Source organism: Hyperolius riggenbachi, chromosome 5, assembly GCF_040937935.1.
Source record: "Hyperolius riggenbachi isolate aHypRig1 chromosome 5, aHypRig1.pri, whole genome shotgun sequence".
Taxonomy (NCBI): Eukaryota; Metazoa; Chordata; class Amphibia; order Anura; family Hyperoliidae; genus Hyperolius; species Hyperolius riggenbachi.
In genome coordinates this window covers 148706716-148732367 of record NC_090650.1, presented here as the reverse complement: position 1 = coordinate 148732367, position 25652 = coordinate 148706716, and the positions used below count along the sequence as shown (strand labels likewise).

Here is a 25652-nt window from a genome sequence, read left to right as displayed (position 1 = left end):
AATGCACGTCGTTGCCACTGCATCTTGGGGTCTCCTTTAAAAAGAAGACCCCCAGAGCTCACCGTCGGGCTGCTGCACATCACCAAAGCCACCACGTTGCTGCGCTGGGCACCTACATACTACCACAAAACTTATGCCGCCTCTCGCCACTAGTTTCCGGATGTGTATTTATAATGTATTAGTCACTGTAATGACTCTGCTTCGGAGCCCCAGCAACGCATCTTTAAAACTCCCGCCAGGGCTCCCCATTGGTCCAATGAAATGGCTCAGATAGTAGGTGCCCGGCAGGTGCTTGGCGCAGCTACGCGGGGGGCTTCAGCGACGTGCGGCGGCCCAACAGTGTGCTCCGGGGGTCAGTGGAAGATGGCATCGATGTTCAGAGAGTGCATGCGCATGTGTGAGGAGCAGGGCCGTGGTGCTAAAGGACAGCACCACAAGGTAAAGCGTCTCTCCACATCACCCAGTAAAAGGGAGCTTCCCTCAGGCTTTCGCCTGAGTAATGCTCCCTAACAATTGGTCCAATTGGTCGGGCAGCACGGTGGCGTAGTGGTTAGCTCTCTCGCCTTGCAGCGCTGGGTCCCTGGTTCGAATCCCAGCCAGGGCACTATCTGCAAAAAGTTTGTATGTTCTCTCCGTGTCTGCGTGGGTTTCCTCCGGGCACTCCGGTTTCCTCCCACATTCCAAAAACATACAGATAAGTTAATTGGCTCCCCCTAAAAACTGGCCCTAGACTACAGTACTTACACTACATAATATAGACATATGGCAATGGTAGGTGGCCCTAGACTACAGTACTTACACTACATAATATAGACATATGGCAATGGTAGGGATTAGATTGTGAGCTCCTTTGAGGGACAGTCAGTGACAAGACAATATATATATATACACACTGTACAGCGCTGCGTAATATGTCGGCGCTATATAAATACTAAATAATAATAATAAAAATAATAACGATTGCCCATTGCGCGAAGGAAATCGGCAATAGGATTTGCCGGTAATCCTCGCGCGATGGCAAGGTGATAAGTAGTTCACATCTGCAAGTTGCTTAGCACCTAGAATAGGATATGGCCCTATGTGTATAAAATGTGGACAGAAGAAAAATTGTCTTCTTTCCTCCAGGCAAGATTGATTGCCAGGTACCATAACCCACCTAAACTGTCCATCTGTTGTTTATTCGCTTGAGTAACAGATTGCTAGCTAAAATTGTTATTTCTTGAGGGGAAAAGTAGCAATACATAGCCCAGTGACTTTCAATGTGGCCACTCACCACTTCCACTTACAGTGGCATCCAGCACCCAAAAAGTATGGTAATAAAGAAAAGTTAGATTGTGCTTTACATGTTTATAATCCAATGTCTGCACTAGACTTCTAGGCTACACAGTCAGGCCTGGAACCCACTAGAGCGCTTTTTTGAGCATTTAGGGACCACTTTGAATCGCTAGTGATTCCCCTAAATGCTCTGCCAATGTAAATAAATGTAACAAATACCACAGAAGTGATTGGGATTAGCAAAATCGTAATTGCAGGACATGCAGCATTTTGGGAGAGTTTGCGCTTCAATGTAAACTATTGAAGCGCTGGCAAATCGCTCATGAATTACAGCACATAGTGATTTGTGTGTGATTTTAAATGACTGAAAACTGTAAAAAAATTATAATAAGTTGAAAGGACCAATCAGAATTAAAATTTCTAATCGCAAATCGCTACCACAATCGATACCAAAAAGCATACACTTTTTAAAATCGATCCCAAGAACTGATGGGCTGGTAAGCGCCAGTAATTGTCACTAATCCTGCAAGACTGGACTTTACCACCCTTACTTAAAAAAATTCTCTCTGCACATTTGCAAATATGAAACCATCAATTCCTTAAAAGTTTGTCAGCTCTTGTCTTGCTGTGGTAACTGACCCAGGTGAGATTATAAACCCTTCCCACCTGATTGCAGTCAAAGTTGCGTTTACATTTTCTAAGTATTTTTTAATCAAAATTGTAGACTGTATGTTTTAATAAACATATGAGAGTTTTTATTGCATTATAACTGTGCTAAAATTATTACATTGCTAGTTATTATGTTGCTAACAAGTATTTTTAATCATTTTTAGTCATTTCCTTTTCTTTTCATACACTTCTAATCATTATTATTTTCATCATTAAAATTATTATATTTTGTAATTAAAAACAGCTTCATTACGTAGCATTTGAAAATGAATTATTGTGAAGTTATGTTATAGTGGCTATACTTTATGTGAATTTGAAGCCTGTGAACAGAATAAATACTTCAGAGCAAAAATAAATTATACAGTAGAGTCTCGGTTATTTGGCACCGACAGGGATCAGCTGATGCCAGATCCATGTGCTTTCTGGTTGCTTGAAACTCAATGTTAAAAAGAGGCCTACCTAATACAGCACTATACCCCATTCTATATACATACCATGAACACAGTTATATGTTAAAATACAGTAATTGAAAGTATATTAACCCTGGGGGAGCCCAGTAACCCAGTTCTAAAAAGTTAGCTTCACCGCTGGGAGTACTGCCAATCATTGGTTGGTCTGGTTGGTTGAGACTGCTGGTTAGTTGAGTTCTGGATAACCATGACTCTACGGTAATTATCGATAACCCAAAGAAAGGATTGACTCTTGGGCATGTAAAAATAGAAAAAACCTTTAATATAATCCCCTTTGACATACAAAGAGTTTTTTTCATAAAATACTCATACACAACACTAAATTTATATAGAAAATAGCCAGACTGTCTGTAAACAGAGGATTGGGGCTGCAGTCCTACTGTAACTATTTAACATAGCTGTGCTTTCAGAAATTCAGTCTGTCCTGAACACAGCAGAAACCTCCAGGCACTCTTGTACTCATATACTGTACATGCTAAAATTAGCTTGACCACCAAAGGAAAGATGATGGATTGATATTTGGAGATAAACTTAGATATTTATAGATTTTTTGGACTAAGGGCTCGTTTCCACTACAAGCAAGCTATTTTCTGCGAACTTATACGAATTTGCGTACATTTGCGGCTGTTTTTTTTTTTTTTCATGCGAATTCGCATGGGTAAGCAATTTTTTAAATTATTTTCCTGTCGTCATTCATCACTATTGACATATGCACGCAAAAATGTAAGCAAAAACACCTTAAAAACCCAGCGAAAAATTGTTACAGAGGCTGACGGGTTTTTTTGCCTGCGGGGAGGCGATTTTCACTTGTAGTGGAAACAGGCTTATTGAAATACATTGTGTATGTGAATTCACGTGCGACGAGTGCACTCTTTTGTGACAAATGCACTCTTGCGACAAGTGCAATATTTTGCTTAAGGTGTTGTTAAATTGTTATTCCAAAAATATATAGGTTTTTTTTTGTACTGTTTTATCATCCATTTCACAATCTCAGTGGACACTTTGCTTTGTAAAATGTTTGCTTTTATTCACCAAGGAAATAGGGCAGTGCCATTAGCAGTAAGGGATCGTTCACACCTAGGGCGTTTTGCGGGTTTTATGAGCGCCGGCGATTTTAAAAAACACCCTATCAATCATTAGTGCAATGAATCCTTATGGGCTAGTTCATATCTGACCATTTTTTTTAGCTTTCCGCTCAGCAAAGTGCTGCATGTACCATTTTAGGGCAATTTTGCTACAATGTAAGGTATAGGAAAAATGCAAAACGCTCACAAAATCACTTTGTGCAGTGATTGCATTTGCGCTTTTAAGAATAAATACATTTTATTTATTCTTTTCCGGGTCAAAGAGTTCACTTCCTGACTGACTTACAAAAGCGCTTTGCACAGAATCGTAGTGCACAGTGGAGCGCCGGGAGGGGGAAAAAGAAAACGCTCAAAAAAATCGAAAATCGCTGCCGTCAGCTATTTCGATTTTAGATGTGAACAAAACCTAAGGGTGACAGAAGCTGTTTTTTGTTTTTTTTTAACATTTTAAACTGCACAGCATTTATAAAGCTGAGCAATTACAAAAACATCTATATTTTAAAATGTTCTGTAGCTTTCAAATGTGAAGTCAGCCCTACCACTAATGTAACAGTCCCACAGATAAACTGTATGAAAGGTTTTAGAGAATAAACACAAACCTTCTTGCAACTTGTCCTTTGTAATTTTTCTTGACAGTTGTCCTTTATCTTGGTTTAGATATTTCAAGCACTGCTGCAGGTTTTGAGTAGAAATGCAAAATAACACTGGATTCCAATTTCAGTGTCTAATTAGCTTATGTAGTTACATAGCAGTGGAAGCATGCCATTGGCCTATAGTTTTTAAGACTAGAGTAGCCTTAGTAATAACTGATATGTTATTGACACCATTCTTACATCATCCTTCCTTCCAGGTCTTCAAAAGCATCAACAGTGAAGAAACGTCACATGGACAAGGGAGTCGCAGGCTTATCAGTTTTACCCTGTCAGGTGAATATAGCTTATTTCATTTCATTATATATTTTATTATGAGCAATGAGATGGTGAAAAGCTTTGTGTAATTTGAAGCCATGAACAAGTATATTCCTAGATTTCTTGAGGTGGGCTTCAAAATTCGGTAGCATTGGTTTAACAAAAGATGGCTGTGATTTGTATAGAACTGGTGAGTGCATGTCCTGGTGCATCCAGGATGTGTGCATTTTTATCAGGAACACCAGTCTATGAATGTTTTTTAATGTACTGGTATTATTAGAATTTTAATGGGATTCTGTAACGATCGGTGTAACACAGAGAGGGTCTGATTACCGGTGAACTGCAGTATCACCGAGAATACAGAATATACCCGATTATTGGTGATCTGCAGTATCACCGATAATCAGATATATCTACTAACCTCTGGACACCTGAGATAACAAGTGAGTGTTAGATGCAACAGTATACTTTGAGTACTGCACAGAAGTATGTTCCTTCAGATGGCCTAGACTCTCCCGGGGGAGGAGCTAGGCTGAGAGTAGGAAGGACAGAGCGTGAGTGACACCAGTGAGAGGGTGTCACTAACAGGTCTGGGAACTGCCTCTAACAGTAAGGCCAGTTCTCGAGGTCGGGCAAGCCAGGTCGTTAACACAGATAAGGTACAGATTCAGGAGACAGATACGGAATCCAATAAACAGGCAGGGTTTGGCAACGGAGTATCAAAATAGCAAGGTACAGAATCAGGAGGCAAATACAGTGTCCAGGAACGAGCAGAGTTTGGCAACAGGGTTCAGAGGAATAGTCAGGCAGGCAGTAGGTCATAACAAATAATACAGTTCAATATTCCTAATGCTAAGGTGTGAGTTCCTTGATCATCAACACCTTTGGAAACTATGCTAGAACACAGATACAGACAAGGTCTGAGTGCTACCACGTAGTGATCGCAACGGCAGACAGCCAGCAAATGACCAGCCTCCAGTATATATAGCCCAGCGCTCTCCAGCGCCTCCCCTAAGTGCTGGAACAATGGAAGGTGGTGAAAATGTCAGCTGACCCGTTTGATCAGCTGACTCTTCTCTGGCTGTCATATAAGCTCTGCCTCTCAGCGCGCGCGCGCGTCCTTCTGAACCTGTGTGGACTAGCAGTCCCAACCACACCAGACATGTCTTGCAATGTATCCGCTGATTTGGGCGCGGGGGCCGCCGCCCCGCTCTCCAAGCAAGCGGCGGCTTCCCCGCGTCCAACCACAATGTCAGTAGTATTGCTATGTGCGCAATCCGCTGCATCCAATGCGGACTCCACCACTCTGCCCATGCGGCATGCGGCGATTTCTTCGCGTTGTGCCGCCATGTTAGACGCGGAAACAGCCGCCTCACTCTGAGCACTTGCGGCTGCTTTTCCGCGTTTCCTCACAGATTCATGGTGAGAAAATGTTTCCTGAAGATCCCTTTTTTACAGTTTAAAGTACTGATTTACTTGGTGCATTTCTAAAAGGAGCAAAAGTACCATAGTTCTGCAAAATGTTCTGACCATTCGTAAAAAAAAAAACCTCTCCTCCAAAAGGCTGTGTTTCTCTGTTAAAGCTCACCTGGAGCACCAATATGGTCAGAAACTACCCTGATCAAGGGATTTAAACAGAAACCTGGTAACATTTTCAAAAGGAACTCAGCGATGACACCTTCCATTTTCCTCTCAGTTCAGGGATTATTTAAAGCACACCTGAACCGGGACAAAAATGATAATTTTTACCTACCTGGAGCTTCTACCAGCCCCCCAAAGTATTTCAGACCCATCAGTGTCTTCAGGGCTTCTTCAGGGCTTCCTTCCATTGTGCCGCTGTCGCCCCTTCTCCCGCCAGGCTTGGTCGTGGACTAGTGTGCATGTGCGGTCTTATCCACTTGCCTCCATCAAGTGCACGCCCATCACCAGGAGAGTTCCGAGCCTACATTCTTTTGCACACCCCCAATCCTTTTATTACAGAAGTGTTTACGTGTCCTTTATTATTTTTTGTAGTTAGTCTAAACATTTTTAAAAACATATTTTCAAAATATAATGCACATATTCTTATTTAAGTTGCCTGTGTCCCTGCAACCAAAAGAAAATAGAGATATCCTCCTCACTGGAATTCATTCCTTTTTAGACTTTTTGCTACTGGGAAATTCATAAAAAAAACAAAACAAAAAAAAAACAGCACCTTTCTCTGTTACTACAAAGGGCAAGGAATACAAGAGGAGTATGGAATGATTCATTTCCTATTTACATTAATAGCGAGATGGTGTCTCCATACTTTTTCTGCCCCCTGGTGGTCATAGTATCATAAGAGCCAACATTTTTTTCTTTTTGCAGAATGGAGGACACACCAGCAGAAGTAGCATAGGACCCAGGCCCCATAAATAAGGTTAAATGCAGTGTACATTTACCCTTTAAGTATCCAAAAGCAAGAGTATATACAATAACAACAACGAAACATTTGTAAAGCGCTTTTCCCCCGCAGAAACCAAAGCACATATAAAAAAACACAGCTGACTTTCTTACTCCGGAAAACGTTTCCATTAAAGATATAACGTAGGCTAGCTTACACATGACCTCACTATAATAGAACTGCATTTTTTTGTCTTTTTTATTTATTTGATTTGTTTTTAGAAGCAGAAAGGATTATTTTATGTAATAAAAACATAGCCCTGTGTTATTGCTGAACACCTGCTGTGAGCAGGTCTTATAAATAGTATTCTATAGACATCTAATATTCAAAATGAGAGGTGATCTCCTACCTCTCCAGAAGAAAGGACACCAGTAATATTGGAAAAATGTTTATTCAAAAAACAAAATAGACAATGCATTTCACGGCTGCTAGCCCACTCACTCAGGTCAATACACAGCGCCTTGCAGCAAAGTGGACAGGGTATAGGCACGTGACTTGCCAGTATTACTGGTGTCCTTTCTTCCCTCTCATTTTGAAAATAAAAAGTCTATAGAATACTATTTTTTAATACCTTGGGCGCCTTCATCCCTACGAGTATATAGGACACAGGGAAGGCTTTCATAGATCACCTGTTAAATTCGAATTGAGACAGTTTTTATGTGTGTGTTAATTTATGCATGTCATTCGATGCTAATTTACTCAAAACTTTACTGATGCCTTTTAATAGTTAATGAATGATGAGGTAAACTAAACCCAGGAAAATCTTTAAAAAATTAGATTAAAAAAATATTTCCCTCAAAAAGTTTAGTTTACCAGGCTCATACAATCTGCAGACCTGATATAAAATCACACAGCACTATGGAAAATAGAACAGGAATGGACCCACTGCTACCAACCACACGTAAGCCAAGAGGGAGTCAGGAATCCACGGAACTCATGTATGCAGCAAGGAAAAGGAGATTCCGCTACACCAATGGCTGGGTGAAAAAAAGTCTCCATTTATTGTCACATCAGTGAAAACACAATGTTAAAAAAGCTCACGCGTATCGGAGCTCACGGCTCCTTAATCATAGCTTACACACTGTTACAATACGATGGTTTAAATAGTCTGGTACCACCTCACAGGAAGTGGGGCGTGGCTATCAACCTTAAAGTAACATGCACAAATATCTCAATATAAAATGGCAAAGGCCAAAATATAAAGTTACATAAAACCAAAGTACACATAGTGCAGATAGTACAACAACAATGTCAAGATATGCTGGTGGCATATATGGAAGATGTTGGTGCTATATAAATAAAAAATAATAATCATTAAACATGTTCTTCAAATGGTGCAGAGTTCAGATAGAATTAGAGATCGTTCAGATAGAATTAGAGATCTAGTTCATCCTTTAAAGGCTATACTCATTCAGACTTGGGGAGAAAGATGTGATGCTTGGCTGGCTGATACTTCATCCATTTTATCAGTTTATGCCCCTGGAGAAAGAAGTCCAAACGTTGTCCAAATGTTGTCCAATCAGTTGCTTAGTGGACAATTAGGAGTCTAATCAGAACATTTGTTGTGCTTAACCACTAGATGACCCACCCTTTACCCCCCCTTAAGGACAAGCGTTGTTTTTAGTGATCTGTGCTGGGTGGGCTCTGCAGCCACCAGCACAGATCAGGGTGCAGGCAGAGCGACCAGATCGCCCCCCTTCTCTCCCCCCTATGGGGATGATGTGCAGGGGCGGTCTGATCGCTCCTGCCTGCCTGAGGTTTGTGGGGGGGGGGGGGCACCTCAAAGCCCCCCTTCGCAGCGAAATTCCCCCCCTCCCTCTCCTACCTGTCATCCCCTGTGATCCGGGCTGCACAGGACGCTATCCGTCCTGTGCAGCCAGTGACAGGACGTCCCCTGTCACATGGCGGCGATCCCCGGCCGCTGATTGGCCGGGGATCGCCGATCTGCCTTACAGTGCTGCTGCGCAGCAGCGCCATACAATGTAAACAAAGGAGACATATGTCTCCTACGTTTACATTTAGTCTGCGAGCCGCAATCAGCGGCTCGCAGGCTATTCACGGAGACCCGCTCTGTGATCTGACAGGAAACGGCCGCTCTCGCGAGCGGCCTTTCCTGATTAATTAGGGAGGCACCTGGCGACGCCGATCTGCGTCGCTGGTCCTCCAGCTACCACTTTGCCGCCGCACGGTATGAGTGTGCGGTCGGCAAGTGGTTAAAGTGCCAATATGGCCTCACCAGATGCCAGACCACCAGTAATGACACTAAAGACAAGGTACTTCCCTTCCATGTTAAAAAGCCATCTCGGTGGTTTGAGGGTGACTTCTCACACTCACTGGCTGCAGCTTTTAACCCTTCAAATGATACAACCTGCATGAAGGTTTAATGGATTAAAGGAAACCTGAAGTGAGAGGGATATATTTATTTAACTGTAAACAATACAAATTGCCTGGCCGTCTTGCTGATTCTCTGCCTCTAATAATTTTAGCCATACACCCTGAACAAGCATATTCAGATCAGATGTTTCTGACAAAAATCTGACAAAATTCAAGTGTGTGATTCAGACACGAATGACAGAAACATCAGTAAACGTGCCAGGGAACTGGTTTTGTTTAAAAGGAAATACATATGGGAGCCTCCATATACCTCTCACTTTAGGTTCCCTTCAATAAGTCTCACTGTTTTGTTTTGTTTACTTATTTTCTTTTAAGTTACACTTTTCAAATACTCAACAACTACACAAACCTACACAATAGGGTGTTTTTAGGTTATCATGTTGCACAGTTGTAGCACATTTATTTCATAAATAATGCAAGTGACCAGTTGCTTAGGTAGCACAATGCCTGCCAATGAACAGGAAATAGTGCACACTGAGACTTTGTTGTGCAGACCTCAAAGGAGCGTATAGGCACAGAAACAAAACTTTGCCCTCCATGAACCTGCAATTCCCCCTCCCCCGAACGTGCTGGCTGTCACTACTCCATTATATCCCTTGCCCGTCATAGGTAGCTACAGGTGCCACTTAGTATTAGTTAGCCAGTAGTACCTTCACTAATAAGTAGCTAGAGGAACCTCAGTATTAAGTAGCTAGAGGAGCCTCTGACTAAAGGGAGATCTCCTTGGTGGAATATTGTGACCTGGGTGAGTAACCTCTCATTTACACTCTCATCAGGACTCTGCATAGGGAAGAAGGGAGGGAAGCACTCACAGAGGGGAGTAAGCCGCCTTTCCATCATAAGGTGCCTGTAGGCACGTGCCTACAGTGCCTTATGGTAAATCAGGCCCTGGTGTTGTGACTGAATCTTTTTTTAAAATGACTGACACATTCCAGATGCTTCATTATGTTGCTTCAACTAATTATATAATAATGGAGTTAATTTAGAAAACTGAATATTTTTCAGACAACTGCTTTTGTAGTCACCCCAACTAACACAGAAAACCCTCCCTCCAATGCTCTAGGTCTGATGTCTTATTCATAGTCACCAACAGTTCATATTCAATTTCAGACATGAAGCCACTGGCGAGTAAATGACATTGCACAGGTCATTGAGCACTGATGCTTTATTTCTTGATAGTCACACGTAAATGGCTGTTGTGTGCATTCACTCAATGAAATCGGAATGTCCTTGCAGACAAGCACAGCTAGCGACACGCAAGTTCTGTAATACACAAGAAAGCATTCATCCAAGACATTTTATACTAATAACCATTAATGCAGTGAATGCACGTAATCCGCTTCTAGAATAATTTGCATAACGACTGTGGATAAATTACGGCAGACAAAAGTTATAAAACCAGACTGCTAGCATCTAACATTTTGGCAGTATTTTATTCAAAGAGCAGTGCTGCCATGTTACTGAAGGTAACTGGAGGTAATTACATCCATGTCTCCTATAGAGGTGGTACAGTAACTAAGATGCTGCTAATAATTCCAGCTTGCATGCAAATTTAAAGCAAACTGTGTGCTGCTTGGAACTGAGCGCAGCACCATGAACCTCTTGTTGACTGTGGTAGGCCAGTTCCCAATCTAAACATAATTTGCATACAACTCCAGAAATATTAACATTTCATTGACCCTCTCTAGTCCCTGAAATCTAAATATTTGATGGAGTCATGCAAATCATTTAATTTTGCCATTGAAAGATCAGTAGTGTAACTATAGCCTGCATGACCTCCGTGGTGGTGTGTGTGAGAAGGGGGGAAGCTTCTCATCCCTCTTTTTGCAGTGTAATATTACCTGCTCCAGCACTGCATCAAGTCTCCTCTTCTTCTTGGTACCCACATGCTCTGTGCTGCATTCCCAGTTCCTGATGCATTTCACATTATTGGGAGCCAGAGGACGGCAGCATACTGTAGGGCAGAGTACCCCATCCCTGTCCCCAAGGCCCAGCAACAGTGCATGTTTTGCAGGAAACCACGCACTGCTGCGTAATATGTTGGCACTTTATAAATACAATAAATAATAATAATAACCACAAACATTCACAGGTGGGGTAATTAGTGTCTCAGCAGAGCTGATTACCTACCTGTGTGGATTTCCACAAAACATGCACTGTTGGTGGGCCTTCTGGACAGGGATGGGGAACAATGAGAGCATGCAGCAAGAAAAGGAGACCCAACACATGCCTGAAGCAGGTGAATTTTACACTGCTCCACTGTTCTCACACTGCAAGGTGTGGCCAGGGGCATGCATATAATAGGGGCTCCGGTTAAAATGGGTGCCAGATATAAACAATATTAAAGTTATTGTTTAGTAAAATGGGCACCAGGATAAAACATAAAATATTGTTTATAATCGCCGCCTCATCTACGCGTGTAGATGAGGCTTAAGACCCCTCCTGGTGGTGCCTAATCTTAAGACCACTCCTGGTGGTGCCTAACCTTAAGACCCCCCTGGTGGTGCCTAACCCTTTGACCCCCCTGAAGGTGCCTAACCCTGAAGGCCTATTTCCACTACACGCGGATTATGGATGCAGAAAACTGACTCCAATTAATGCCTATGGGAAATCTGCATCAGAAAAATTGTGTGGAAACAGGGCCATAGGCATTCATTGGAGTCCGTTTTTCTGCATCCAGAATCTGCGTGTAGTGGAAACAGGCCCTAAGACCCCTCTGATGGTGCCTAACCCTAAGACCCCCATGGTGGTGTCTAACCCTAAGGGCCCGTTTCCACTAGGAGCAGTGTGATGCGGCTACATAGCCGCATCGCACCGCAGATGTCCTGAAACACATGCACAGCAATGGAAGAGTTTCCACTGCATGCATGTTGTGCGGAGCGGTGCGGAGCGATCCGAGAATCTGCAGCATGCTGTAGATTCTCGCACGGCCGCATCCGCCCGCAGCCACGTCTCATCTCCTCCAATACACTTCCGCATCTGGAGATGCTGAAGTGATGTGGCTGGCAGTGGAAGTGATGCGATAGGGCTAGGTAGCCGCATTCGCATCACTTTATAGGGGAAACCAGCCCTAAGACCCCCCTGGGAACAGTTTTAGAAACATTTACCGTACACAGTTTAGAAATGGTTATTGTAATCGATACATTTGGTATGGAAATGAAAGTTAAAGATAGCAAGTGATTTATAAACAATATAATTGTTTACAGTATACAGTTATTGCCAAACGAAAAAACTTAACATTGATGTCTATGGGGGGGCCCATGTTAAACCCCCCCTAACAACCAGGCTCTTTGTTGTTGCACTGGGCTGTGCAGGCTTTTTAGCCTCCTGCACAGCCCAGCTATGGAGCCCAGCGATCAGACTCACCTCCTTTTTTTGTCCCTAAGGGGACATACCGCCTGAGGTGTCCGATCGCTGTGGCCATTTTGTATTTTTTTTTTGCAGCCTGTATACGGCTGTTTGTCCCTCCCTCCCCTTCCCTCCTGCCCTCCATGCTCAGACTTGAACAGGACGGCGATCCGTCCTGTTCCGCCTCTCATAGTCATCAGCCTATGAGAGGACGGTGATCCCCGGCCAATCAGAGGCCGAGGATCGCCGATCTCGTACAGCGCTGCTGGAGACCGCATCGCTGTACGCATGTAAACAAAGGGGATTTCTTTCCCCTGTCGTTTACAAACAGCCTGCTAGCCGCGATTGGCGGCTAGCAGGCTAATCACAGAGGCAGGGAATGATCGCGCATGCGCGCGGCCGTTCCCTGGAAAACTGCAGCTCCAGGACTTGACGCCAGCCGTTCCCTGGAAAACTGCAGCTCTAGGACTTGACGCCAATTAGGTGGTCCATTAGGCGGTCCTGGGGCTGCCGCCGTGTTCACGCCCATTGGTGTGACGCGATCGTTAGGTAGTTAATAGGTGCCTTTATTACATGATACCGCCAGGGAGAATTTCAAAGGTGTGTAACTGGCCACATGTGGGTGAAGGGAGCAGGGGGCCCTATGACATTTTTTGCTGGGGCCCTGGGGTGTAACTAGAAATCATGGTACTCCATAGAAAAGTTTTGGTTGCCACCTGCACATCAATTGTAGGTAGCCAGAATGCGCCTCCCAGCATTAAATATCGCACTTTAGTGAGGGTAACCACAGGTACCCCCTAGGTAGACCCCAGTATAGGTAGCCAAAGGCCAAATTGCTAAAAATGTTAAAATCTTCATTCCCTCTGGCATATTTTACATGTATTTTATTACAACATATATTTTAAAAAATGTGTATTTACATTTAACTAGCAGAAACTCATTGGTCTGTTGTGATGAATCATAGGTCTCTAGGTGCTTACCAGTGATGCCCTAATGACTCTGCACTCTCTCCCCAGGAGTTTGAACTACGCTCTTCCTCCAGTTATGTGATAAACACAGTGACTCAGTCCATGTAATAAGGCTCAGTGGTGATCCCCAACACATGTCCTTAGTGATTGACTATGGATCGGCTGTCAGTAAATTTGGAGGTGTGATAGTGGCAATTTAAGGTCGCTGTTTGTTCTGTCCCCTATTACCCTCTTTCCCTGAAATTAAGACATGCCCTGCCATAAGCCCTGTTTGGAATTTTGAGCTTGCTCGAAATATAAGCCCTACCCCGAAAGTAAGCCCTAGAGGCAGCAAGGGGAAAAAGTATGGCAACTTGTGTTTCTACCAGAGCCGATGGTCTCGCAGGCAGGACCATGGCTCCATCATTGGGCCTATCACTGCACTAGGTGCTACTTAGCGAGTGCAGTGATTGGCCCAATAATAGAGCTATGACTCTGTGTGCGAGAAAATCGGCTCCAGTAAAAACAAGTGACTGTACTTCTTCCTCATAGGCTGGAGATCGGGGACACAGCGGGAAGGAGCTGGGGGAAAGAAGAGGATGCAGGGGGACATCCGAGGACATGGGGGACTATGCAACATGGAGCTAGGGGTAAGAGGAGGATGTCGGGGGACACAGGAGGACAGGGGATAGAGGTGGACACAGGTACAGAGAGGTACACCACGAGAACACTAAGGCTAGGTTCACAGTGGTTAGTTGCATAAGGCACGCGTTAAAATGACTGTGAGCTGCAATGGAGACTGGTCATAGACTTTAATACACAGCCTGCATGCAGCGAGCTAGAATAATATGATCCGTTACTGTGAACAAGCCCATAGAATTGTATAGGCAATGAGTTTACATGCAGAATTATTGCGCAATGCAAGTGAGCACTGTGAACAGGGCCTAAAGGTAAAAGGGGGACATGGGCACACAAGAAGTGGCACAGTGGGGAAGGCAGGAGGACACACAGCACAGGAACTTGTGTGTTCATTGAAATATAAGACATACCCTGAAAATAAGCCTTAGCACTTCTTTTGGTGCAAACATTAATATGACACTGTCTTTTTATGGGGAAAACACGGTAGGTGGACCACATCATAGTAGTCATGTGAGTGAGAGTGGCTGAGCTCAAACACTTAGGGTGGGGAGGGGTGTGTGGAGACATCAGGCTGCCGGTGGTGGGATCTTGGCAGTGCTGGTCGTAATGGAAAAAGCTACGCTTACGGATCATTACGCGTAATTTTACGCTATTACGCATTACGAAATTACGCTTACGGCATAGACAATCAATTTCGGTACATGTCTGTAATTACACATTGCCCTTACGCAATTACGCATAAGAATACCGTAATTCAGGTTGTTACGTTATAGGCTTACGCGTAAATTCCTACTAGCAATTAATGCGTAAGGTCATGCTGCCAAGCGGAAAAGTTGATGCATGGATCAATGTTAGGTAGCCGCCGACTTTAAGGGTTAATAGCAAAGCCCCCTTAAGTGCTAAGAGCCTCAAATTTGGAGAATATATTAAGGAGATCAGAAGGAATAAGAGGAAAAAATTTTTTTTCAAAAAGACCTTATAGTTTTTGAGAAAATCGATGTTAAAGTTTCAAAGGAAAAATATATACATTTAAAAACCCGCCGACTTTAACGGTTAATAGCAAAGCCTGCTTAAAATTTAGAAACACCAAATTCACAGGGTATATTAAGGGGATCAGTGGGAATAAGAGGAAAAATTTTTTTTTCAAAAAGACCTTATAGTTTTTGAGAAAATCGATTTTTAAGTTTCAAGGGCAAAAATGTCTTTTAAATGCGGAAAATGTCAGGTTTTTTTGCACAGGTAACAATAGTGTTTTATTTTCATAGATTCCCCCAAGTGGGAAGAGTTTTACTTACTTCGTTCTGAGTGTGGGAAATATTGAAAAAAAAACGACATGGGGTCCCCCCTCCCAGACCTCTTTAACCCCTTGTCCCCCATGCAGACTGGGATAGCCAGAATGCGGAGCACCGGCCGGGTGGGGCTCCGCACCCTGACTATACCAGCCCGCATGGTCCATGGATTGGGGGGTCTCGGAAGGGGAGGGGCAGCCAAGCTTTCCCCTCCCCCTCCGAGCCCTTGTCCAATCCAAGGACAAGGGGCTCTTCTCCACCTCCGATGGGCGGTGGAGGTGGAGGCCGCGATTTCCTGGGGGCGGGGTTCATGGTGGCATCTGGGAGTCCCCTTTAAAAAGGGGTCCCCGAGATGCCCACCCCCCCTCCCAGGAGAAATGAGTATAGAGGTACTTGTACCCCTTACCCATTTCCTTTAAGAGTTAAAAGTAAATAAACACACAAACACATAGAAAAAGTATTTTAATTGAACAAAAAACATAACCACGAAAAAAGTCCTTTAATATTCTTAATTAACCATTAATACTTACCTGTCCCTTTAAAAGCCAGTTCCCACGCAATATCCTCGGAAATATACTAATCAGTTACAATGTAACAAAGTTATTACAATGTAACAACTTTGTTACTTTGTAACACCACCGCACCCGACGTCACTCGCCGCTCACCCGCCGGCCGCCGCATACACGCTAAGTCCCCGCCGGCTCCCGCCGTCCACTCCGCCCCCACACCTGTCACCCATATACATGCTGGCACCCATGGGTGCCAGCATGTATATTGGTGACATGTGGGAGAGGCGGGGAGGGCAGCGGAGCCGGCGGGGACTTAGCGTCCCTTCACCCGACAGAGCTCTGAGCTATAGCTCAGAGCTCTCGAAAGCATCTTTGTATTTGGGCTCCAAGGAGCCCCATTGGTCCTTAGCAGACCAATGGGGTTCCTTCTGATTTGAAGGAACCCCATTGGTCTGCTAAGGACCAATGGGGCTCCTTGGAGCCCAAATACAAAGATGCTTTCGAGAGCTCTGAGCTATAGCTCAGAGCTCTGTCGGGTGAAGGGACGCTAAGTCCCCGCCGGCTCCGCTGCCCTCCCCGCCTCTCCCACATGTCACCTATATACATGCTGGCACCCATGGGTGCCAGCATGTATATGGGTGACAGGTGTGGGCGGAGTGGACGGCGGGAGCCGGCGGGGACTTAGCGTGTATGCGGCGGCCGGCGGGTGAGCGGCGAGTGACGTCGGGTGCGGTAGTGTTACAAAGTAACAAAGTTGTTACATTGTAATAACTTTGTTACATTGTAACTGATTAGTATATTTCCGAGGATATTGCGTGGGAACTGGCTTTTAAAGGGACAGGTAAGTATTAATGGTTAATTAAGAATATTAAAGGACTTTTTTCGTGGTTATGTTTTTTGTTCAATTAAAATACTTTTTCTATGTGTTTGTGTGTTTATTTACTTTTAACTCTTAAAGGAAATGGGTAAGGGGTACAAGTACCTCTATACTCATTTCTCCTGGGAGGGGGGTGGGCATCTGGGGGACCCCTTTTTAAAGGGGACTCCCAGATGCCACCATGAACCCCGCCACCAGGAAATCGCGGCCTCCACCTCCACCGCCCATCGGAGGTGGAGAAGAGCCCCTTGTCCTTGGATTGGACAAGGGCTCGGAGGGGGAGGGGAAAGCTTGGCTGCCCCTCCCCTTCCGAGACCCCCCAATCCATGGACCATGCGGGCTGGTATAGTCGGTGCGGAGCCCCACGCGGCCGGTGCTCCGCATTCTGGCTATCCCAGTCTGCATGGGGGACAAGGGGTTAAAGAGGTCTGGGAGGGGGGACCCCACGTCGTTTTTTTTTCAATATTTCCCACACTCAGAACGAAGTAAGTAAAACTCTTCCCACTTGGGGGAATCTATGAAAATAAAACACTATTGTTACCTGTGCAAAAAAAACTGACATTTTCCGCATTTAAAAGACATTTTTGCCCTTGAAACTTAAAAATCGATTTTCTCAAAAACTATAAGGTCTCTTATTCCCCTCTTATTCTCTATTTCCCTCTTATTCCCACTGATCCCCTTAATATACCCTGTGAATTTGGTGTTTCTAAATTTTAAGCAGGCTTTGCTATTAACCGTTAAAGTCGGCGGGTTTTTAAATGTATATATTTTTTCTTTGAAACTTTAACATCGATTTTCTCAAAAACTATAAGGTCTTTTTAAAAAAAAAATTGTTTCCTCTTATTCCTTCTGATCTCCTTAATATATTCTCCAAATTTGAGGCTCTTAGCACTTAAGGGGGCTTTGCTATTAACCCTTAAAGTCGGCGGCTTTTTTATATTATACGGGAGCGTAATATTACGCGATTACGGCAGACTGTGTAATTTCAATGGGAGTTTACTGTCTTACAAAACGTAACCCATGGTCTACGCGTAATTAATTACGCGTAATACCGTAACCTTACACGTAACGCTTACGGTGCATTTGTAGTGAATTACGATGCGTAATTACGCTAATGCGTAATTTCGGCCCAGCACTGGATCTTGGGCGAAGCTTCTAAAAATTGTGCATGCCTGCTATGTGAACTGTGGCTACCAATAGCAAACAATTGTTTTCATACTTCCAAACATTGAATGTTGCATTATAAGCATATACTGTGCATGTGATTGTTAGTTTTCTGCACAACATGAATGTCATCAAAAATTCTGACACTAACTGGAACAACAAAAATGAGGCCCAAACAAATGCCGGTGTGGTTGAATAATAATCATCAATTGGCACAATTTTGTGTAATACACTGTAAAAACAGTATAGATTGTCATTTTTATTTTTCTCACTCTTTCAAACATATGAATCTTACGTTTGAAACATATACAAGTGGTTGCTAGCTTGCAACATGATGACACGAATGCTACCAAACATTTTGGAAAAATTAGTCCCCAGCACCCGGAGGTTTGGTGGTCGTGGTGTCATCACATGCAGGCGCGGAGCTAGGGGGGGTCGGGGTAGGACGGGTGCCCCCGGGCGCTAGGTCCCAAGGGCGCCCCCAGCTCAGCTGCAGTGTTTTTTTTTTTTTTAATATTCAATTATTTTAATCAATACGCGCTCACCGCCAGCCGGCCCGGGCCGGAATCCGGATCTCCCCATTCGCAGTCAGCGGGTGACGTCACTGACGTCACACGTCATGGTCGCCCGCCGCACCGCCGCGCAGCGTCCATATAGAAGTGGAACGCTGTGCAGAGCGGCAAGTCAGAGGAAGAGGCGCCGCCAGCCAGCGAGCCAGCCCAGCCCTGCAGCCCGGCCCCTGCCCTGAGCCCCAGCCCAGCCAGCACCATCCCTCTGGAGGCTAAACAGGGCCAGGCAGGCCGCAGACAGCGTGGAGCCCCCAGGTGAGCCAGCCAGCCACCCGGACATTACTTCTGGAGGGGAGAGCGAGCGAGGGAGAGCCCCCTAAGGTGCTCACAGCTCTCCCTCCACTGCGCTGCTCCCCTCCTGCTGGGGGGCACACCTGACTACCTATTCTGGGCACATATACCCCCTGGCTACCTATATACCGGGCACATATACCCCCTGGCTACCTATATACCGGGCACATATACCCCCTGGCTACCTATATACCGGGCCCATATACCCCCTGGCTACCCATATACCGGGCACATATACCCTCTGGCTACCCATATACCGGGCACATATACCCCCTGGCTACCCATATACCGGGCACATATACCCCCTGGCTACCTATATACCGGGCACATATACCCCCTGGCTACCTATATACCGGGCCCATATACCCCCTGGCTACCCATATACCGGGCACATATACCCCCTGGCTACCTATATACCGGGCACATATACCCCCTGGCTACCTATATACCGGGCCCATATACCCCCTGGCTACCCATATACCGGGCACATATACCCCCTGGCTACCCATATACCAGGCACATATACCCCCTGGCTACCCATATACCGGGTACATATACCCCCTGGCTACCCATATACCGGGCACATATACCCCCTGGCTACCCATATACCGGGCACATATACCCCCTGGCTACCCATATACCGGGCACATATACCCCCTGGCTACCCATATACCGGGCACATATACCCCCTGGCTACCCATATACCGGGCACATATACCCCCTGGCTACCCATATACCGGGCACATATACCCCCTTGCTACCCATATACCGGGCACATATACCCCCTGGCTACCCATATACCGGGCACATATACCCCCTGGCTACCCATATACCGGGCACATATACCCCCTGGCTACTAGTGTTGGGCGAACAGTGTTCGCCACTGTTCGGGTTCTGCAGAACATCACCCTGTTCGGGTGATGTTCGAGTTCGGCCGAACACCTGACGGTGCTCGGCCAAACCGTTCGGCCACATGGCCGAACTAAGAGCGCATGGCCGAACGTTCCCCGAACGTTCGGCTAGCGCTGTGATTGGCCGAACGGGTCACGTGGTTCGGACCCGAACGCGCTCTGATTGGCCGAACGGTCACGTGGTTCGGGTAAATAAATACCCGAACCACGTCATATCTCCGCCATTTGTCTGTGGGTTTAGCTTTGGGTAGGCAGGCAGGGTAGTTCGCGCTCCAGCCACGCTAGCCAGGGTCCCCCCCAGTCATTGTGTGTCGCAGCTGGGAACAGTAGTACACCGCTCGTTCAGCCACACTATATAGCATTCTGTGTACTGTTCTGTGTCTGCTGGGAATAGTGGTACACCGCTCGTTCAGCCACACTATATAGCATTCTGTGTACTGTTCTGTGTCTGCTGGGAACAGTAGTACACCGCTCGTTCAGCCACACTATATAGCATTCTGTGTACTGTTCTGTGTCTGCTGGGAATAGTGGTACACCGCTCGTTCAGCCACACTATATAGCATTCTGTGTACTGTTCTGTGTCTGCTGGGAACAGTAGTACACCGCTCGTTCAGCCACACTATATAGCATTCTGTGTACTGTTCTGTGTCTGCTGGGAACAGTAGTACACCGCTCGTTCAGCCACACTATATAGCATTCTGTGTACTGTTCTGTGTCTGCTGGGAATAGTGGTACAACGCTCGTTCAGCCACACTATATAGCATTCTGTGTACTGTTCTGTGTCTGCTGGGAACAGTAGTACACCGCTCGTTCAGCCACACTATATAGCATTCTGTGTACTGTTCTGTGTCTGCTGGGAACAGTAGTACACCGCTCGTTCAGCCACACTATATAGCATTCTCCACAGAAAATGCAGACCGTCTGACTCAAATTAAAATGAATCAATCCTGGATTGGAAACGACTACGCAACACTCCAGGACCCCAACCAAGTAACATGACCAATGAACATCTGGGATGGTTTAGCGTTTCCGGTCCCTGTTTATTGAACCTCTCATCTGTATTACACTTATGACTGCATGGCGGCAAAAAGCATTGCTATATCCGCACGCTTTTTGTCCTCATGCAAGGCCTGGGTTGCGTCTCAAAAAGCGTGGCCTTCTCCTCCTGCGCCTCCTCCTGTTCCATCATGTGTGCTGCTGCTGGGTTAGCGTTTCCAGTCTCTGTTTATTGAACCTCTCATCTGTATTACATTTATGACTGCATGGCGGCAAAAAGCATTGCTATATCCGCACGCTTTTTGTCCTCATGCAAGGCCTGGGTTGTTGTGTCTCAAAGCGTGGCCTTCTCCTCCTGCGCCTCCTCCTGTTCCATCACGTGTGCTCTGTGCTGCTGCTGGGTTAGCGTTACCGGTCCCTGTTTATGGAACCTCTTCTCTTTATTACATTTATGACTGCATGGCGGCAAAAAGCATTGCTGCTATATCCGCACGCTTCTTGTCCTCATGCAAGGCCTGGGTTGTTGTGTCTCAAAAAGCGTGGCCTTCTCCTCCTGCGCCTCCTCCTGTTCCATCACGTGTGCTGCTGCTGCTGCTGGGTTAGCGTTACCGGTCCCTGTTTATTGAACCTCTTATCTTTATTACATTTATGACTGCATGGCGGTAAAAAGCATGCTATCCGCACGCTTCTTGTCCTCATGCAAGGCCTGGGTTGTTGTGTCTCAAAAAGCGTGGCCTTCTCCTCCTGCGCCTCCTCCTGTTCCATCACGTGTGCTGCTGCTGCTGCTGGGTTAGCGTTACCGGTCCCTGTTTATTGAACCTCTTATCTTTATTACATTTATGACTGCCTGGCGGTAAAAACCATGTTACCTGTGCAAAGAAACATGACATTTTCAGCATTTAAAAGACAATTTTTCCTTTGAAACTTTACAATCAATTTTCTCAAAAACTATAAGCTCTTTTTGCTAATTTTTTTTTCCCTCTTGTACCCACTCCCAAGGTGCACATACCCTGTAAATTTGGGGTATGTAGCATGTAAGGAGGCTTTACAAAGCACAAAAGTTCGGGTCCCAATTGACTTCCATTATGTTCGGAGTTCGGGTCGAACACCCGAACATCGCGGCCATGTTCGGCCTGTTCGGCCCGAACCCGAACATCTAGATGTTCGCCCAACACTACTGGCTACCCATATACCGGGCACATATACCCCCTGGCTACCCATATACCGGGCACATATACCCCCTGGCTTCCCATATACTGGGCACATATACCCCCTGGCTACCCATATACTGGGCACATATACCCCCTGGCTACCCATATACTGGGCACATATACCCCCTGGCTACCCATATACTGGGCACATATACCCCCTGGCTACCTATATACTGGGCACATATACCCCCTGGCTACACATATACTGGGCACATATACCCCCTGACTACATATACTGGGCACATATACCCCCTGACTACATATACTGGGCACATATACCCCCTGACTACATATACTGGGCACATATACCCCCTGACTACATATACTGGGCACAAATACCCCTGGTTACATATACTGGGCACATATACCCCTGGCTACCTGTTCTGTGGACATCTCTACCCCTGGCTATCTGTTCTGGGGACATCTATACCGCTGGCCACCTATTCTGGGGACATCTATACCGCTGGCCACCTATTCTGGGGACATCTATACCGCTGGCCACCTATTCTGGGGACATCTATACCGCTGGCCACCTATTCTGGGGACACCTATAGACCTGGGGCTACCTATTTTTGGGGAACCACTGCTGTCAGATTGAGTGTATTTTGGGGAACTGCTGCCAGGTGAGAGGTGTCTACCATATTAAGGGTCTGCCTATTAATGTGAAATGCTGTCTATTTATGTGCCTCATGACTGCTGAATTTGTCTTGTTGGGGGCCTCATGGTTACTGAATTCGTCTTGTTGGGGGCCTCATGATTTGTTGGGGGACACAAGATCGCTGAATTTGTCTTGTTGGCAGCCTCATGGTTGCTGAATTTGTCTTGATGGGGAGGGGGGGGGCTCATGATTGCTCAATTTGTCTTGGAACATGCTGGAAGGTACATACTGAGGGAGAGTGGGTGAGCGTGAGCCTGCTAACTTCCTGTACATTTGGCTCCACCCATAACCACGCCCACATTTAATATGTGGCCACGCCCCTTTATTTGGCCCGTTCACCTTAGGGGCATATTAATAGTCTTTGTCCCCGGGCGCTGAAAGCCCTAGCTACGCCTCTGATCACATGTCAAGGTTAATACTAGCAGCATGAATTGTCAGCTTGCTGGCATCATCAGTGGTGGGTGATACATGGTTTTCAGTAACCATTCTGTCATTCATTTTTAGAAAAGTGAGGTTATCTATCCTTGTACACATGCAATGAGTATATTTAATGTAATAATTTTATATAATCAATGGAAAGTAATAAATTGCCACTAGCTGAGCCTACACAGTGCCTCTATGCTCTATGGTAGTGGCTGGATGGTGTAATGGTTAAGGGCTCTGCCTCTGACACAAGCGACCTGGGTTCGAATCTCGGCTCTGCCTGTTCAGTAAGCCAGCACCCATTCAGTAGGAGACCTTGGGCAAGTCTCCCTAACACTGCTACTGCCTATTGAGTGTGCCCTAGTGGCTGCAGCTCTGGCGCTTTGAGTCTGCCTGGAGAAAAGCGCAATATAAATGTTGTGTGTTTGTGTGTATGCTCATAACTATTACTATAATGAACAGTTATACTAAACGGCTCTAAAATTCATAGCCGACTGTGTATATGCATGTACAATAACACAATGATATAGTAAACTATGGAATACTATACATCCTGATCTAAGTTTCCAGAAATGGATGCAGCTCTGTCCCTGTCTCTGTCCTTTTCCCTGCTAATAGCATGAAATCACAAGATAGAATGAGAAACCCTTCTCTGTTATAAAGGTCTGTGGTGCGATCTCTTAGGTTTGGTTGCTGGGACAAGGGGTGCATTATGGGAAGAGGTTATTGGTCAAGAAGAAGGAATTTCCCCCGTTTCCTGCCTGTAGATTTCCTCCCCGACCACCCCCTGGCTTCTCGCCTAAGACAGCCACATGGCGAACTTGACTGCTGGGTTTGTCAGGATCTTGCTAAGTGAGATTGTTTTGTCAATTTCGCTCATTCATCCCCAGTCCCATATGGCATACTCATTGCTCCTCCACTACTGCTCCTTGGGGTATTGACCCCCTGGTGTGTGGACTAACTGGGCTTGATCCAATAAACTTTTTCTCCTAGGTGATAAGAAATTCCAACTATAAAACACTTTCCTAGCAGAAGATGGCTCCCGAGAGCAAGAAAGAGGTAAAAAGGGGTATTTCTTATCAGTGAGGGTCACACTGTAGTCACTTCCTGTCTGAGTCAGGACTGAGTCAGCCACTTACATACCTGATATTTAACTATTTCAAAAAAGGAACACAGCATAGTAATTTGTGTACTTGGCACTGTACATACACATGTCTATCTCATCATGTCACTTCGGGTATCCTTTAAGAAAATACTCAGAATAATTTTGACAGTACTTTTCACCCACTTTTTGGTGCTTTTTCAGTTGCAGAGTACAAACATTATTTTAAACAGAAGATAAAAAAAATGACCTCCTAGGAGAAAACTTAGGAGAACAAGTGAATTGGATCAGGCCTACTGTCTCTGCTAAAGCAACATTTCTGTACCTGAGCTGTGAAACTTAACTTCAAAAGACCTCTTGCTTTAGCTCATGTAATTGTCTAAAATTTAAATACAAAAGGAAGATCAAGTCAACACCCAGAGAAACACAGATAATTGCCCGGTCTCTTGTAACAAGGCTCACTTTAATAATTTTTTTTTTGATCTTTTGAGGAATTATGTTCCTAATCACTGACTACATCTTGTCTGCTGCCTGCCTAGACCTTCTTCCTGAACCTAATATTTCCTTCTGTCAGCCCACACATTCTTCTTTTTGCTGAACATAGACATAGGCAAGCTGTGATGGCTGCTGGCCTTTTTCTGCTTATATATCTGCTTCTCATTTTGGTGCTACACATCAGTTCAGCCTGCCATCAGTTGCTGCATCATCCACATCAGCCCACCAGGTATCTGACAGGTAGGGTCCGCCTTTTATTCTAATCCAAGACACCTTGATAATGCTATATGATAGACCCCATTGATGTCACACTACCTCGCCTCACAGGTTACCTCCTATACCTAAAAGCAGGAGGTCATGAAGTTTCTACTTAAAGAGGAATTGTCACAAAATTCCTAAAATGTAAAACACATACAAATAAGAAGTAAGTTTCTTCCTGAGTAAAATGAGTCATAAATTACTTCTCTCCTGTGTTGCTGGCAAGTAGTAAGTAGTAGAAATCTGACATTACGGACAGGTTTTGGCCTAGTTCATCTCTCCATAGGGGATTCTCAGCATGGCCTTTAATCTTTATAAAGACACTCCCTGAAAAAGATTTATACAAAGATGCTGGCCAGCCTCCCTACTCATTGTACACTTTTTGGCAGTTGGATGGAGCAACTGCCATTCATTAAAACCCCTCCTGAAGAAACCATCACTAGATCCTGATTCTGTAACCAACTACAGACCTGTGGCGAACTTACCATTCCTATCAAAAGTTATCGAGAAAGCAGTCGCCAACCAGCTAGAAGCCAGGCTTACAGATAACAACATCTTTGATACTTTTCAGTCAGGATTCAGGAAAAGGCACAGCACTGAAACAGCATTAGTCCGAGTAATGAATGATCTACTTACTGCAAGGGACATTGCTCAATTCTGATTCTTCTTGACTTGTCAGCAGCATTTGATACTGTGGACCATGAAATACTAATCCAGCGACTGAAGAATTACTGTGGCCTAA

At 45.1% G+C, this 25652-nt stretch overlaps 1 protein-coding gene across 4 annotated transcripts in view; it reads left to right on the top strand.

Annotated features, from left to right (window-relative positions):
- The window catches only part of HECW1 (HECT, C2 and WW domain containing E3 ubiquitin protein ligase 1), a 412329-nt gene that overhangs the window by 272277 nt on the left and 114400 nt on the right, over positions 1 to 25652 (top strand). For all 4 annotated transcript variants that reach the window (XM_068236363.1, XM_068236364.1, XM_068236365.1 and 1 more), the window contains one exon: positions 4350 to 4425. In XM_068236363.1, the coding sequence (XP_068092464.1) occupies positions 4350 to 4425 (76 nt within the window). The remainder of the gene's footprint in view (positions 1 to 4349; positions 4426 to 25652) is intronic.